We start from the raw sequence: 1,891 nt of genomic DNA, 5'->3' as shown, positions 1-1,891 counted from the left end.
AGCACAAGGCAAGGCCTGGGCCAAGTAGTGGGAGTGGGTGGGTAGGGGAGCAGAGGTGGGGGGAGGGGTGTAGGAAACTTTCAGGATAGCATTTGAAATGTAAATAAAGAAAATAATAAAAAAAATAGTTATTTAAAAAAAAAAAGAAAGTGCTATGGCATATCGATCTAAAGTTTTATCACACTGGACTGATGTAGATAAGGACATTGTGGTGTCCAGGAAACATTGAATTCCTAGAGCACCGCTGCCCTCCTGTTTGTGCTTCCTGTAATATCCCACTCAAGAATACCTGGACAGGAGAGTGTGGAGTTGCAGACCTGGCTCTGGTCAGTCAGCATTGTCAGCATGGTCGTGCCAGCATGTGGGTTAAGGTAGGCACTGCCCATGAGTGCCTGGAGAAAAGTGCCAGATGCTGATGGCAGGAGCCATGCTGAACTCACAGCTGGGATGGAGACACTGGAGTAGTTGCACACCATTCCTGAGGGTGTGGAGCTGTTCAGCACAGGCAGAGAGGTCTGTAGAGTGCTTTCTGTACCAAAAATAGGTGTGCTTTGGAAATTTTCTGTAGGGAGGAAGAAGACAGTGGGAAAATGAGATGGGTGTTTTCTAGTGTCATGTGGGGAACTGTCTCCAGTTTCTGCTGTCTGGGAGAGTGATTCTAGACCAGTGTTCCCTCAAACAATCCATTTTTAAATGTTCAGACTAATTCTTGGTACTGGACAGGATGACACTCACTTGATACCTCTTCTTCCTGTGTGGGTAATCAGTGCCTAGTTGACTTGGTAACCTTTGCACTAATCTAAACACAGTTCATTTTCACCTGCTTTGTCTTGCTCTCATACCTACTGTGATATGACCTCATATCAGGGTCCTGTAACAGAAGTGTTCAGGGGTAGGAGAGCCTGAGACAACTTCACATGTCCTTGACTTTCCCTGTTCTGTGCATATCTTACTTCATGTAAAGAAACAGGTCTCTCTACTTAGATAAGACTTGCCTTAGAATCACAAAGACTGGTCTTGGCCGGACTCTGCTTCTAGAATGGTGCTATCATAGATGTCTACCAATGCCACCAGGCTTACTTTTACTCTGAGCTTTAAAAAAAAAAAGATATATCAGGGAATTTCATAAGTGAATTCTGGATTTCTTACCCCTTCTAAGTCCTCCTGTGCTGTTACGACTCCTTCTATAATTCATGACCTCTTATCATTTAAGTATACCTATTAGACACTTATATGACTTTCTAAATATAACATGTTGATAATATTTCAGGGTACTTTTGTGTGTTTAGGGCTGACACATTGAGATTTGCTAATATATTAGAAATTCAACACCAAATAAGACTGATTCTTCCCTTGTTAGTGTTACTTACCTATAACTCTTCTAGAGGGGAAGCATTGTGAGAATTCCAGGTTCTGTGTCCTTTAGTGTTATACAGAGATCAAATGACTGTGATGCTGCCAGCCCCAGCTTATATTATCCGACAAAACCTGTGTACACAAGACTTAGCAAACTCTTCACAAGATGTGATAGATTGTAGGAACCAGGGAACAGAGGGGGGTTGTGTCCTCTATATATAATATGGAACCAGCACCCAGACAAACCTCAACAGTGTGCTTGCCTAGATAAGACGGGTAATCTCAATGCCTTTATTATTTTTTTATTTGAAATCTGTGGTTCTCTTACAAATGCAGTGAAAGTGACAAATGCTTTACCCACAGATCCCCTCTTATTTTTCGTCAGAGAATTTATACAGGAGAGAAACCTTACAAATGTGATTGTGACAAATGTTTTACTGAAAAAGGCCATCTGAGAAATCATCAGAGTATTCATAAAGGAGAGAAACCTTACAAATTCAGTGAGTGTGAGAAATGCTTTACTGAAAAAGGCAAT

General features: G+C 41.5%; 1 protein-coding gene across 2 annotated transcripts in view; it reads right to left on the bottom strand.

Annotated features, from left to right (window-relative positions):
• Positions 1–1,891, bottom strand: part of LOC110321474 (uncharacterized protein C2orf78 homolog) — a 12,044-nt gene that overhangs the window by 7,891 nt on the left and 2,262 nt on the right. The window contains exon 2 of one of the 2 annotated variants that reach the window (XM_021197719.1): positions 290–562. The exons of the other annotated variant lie outside the window; for it this stretch is intronic. Within the exon in view, the coding sequence (XP_021053378.1) occupies positions 290–562 (273 nt within the window). The remainder of the gene's footprint in view (positions 1–289; positions 563–1,891) is intronic. 2 annotated transcript variants of the gene reach the window in all.

Source organism: Mus pahari, chromosome 1, assembly GCF_900095145.1.
Source record: "Mus pahari chromosome 1, PAHARI_EIJ_v1.1, whole genome shotgun sequence".
NCBI lineage: Eukaryota > Metazoa > Chordata > Mammalia > Rodentia > Muridae > Mus > Mus pahari.
This window is presented reverse-complemented; position numbering and strand designations above follow the sequence as displayed.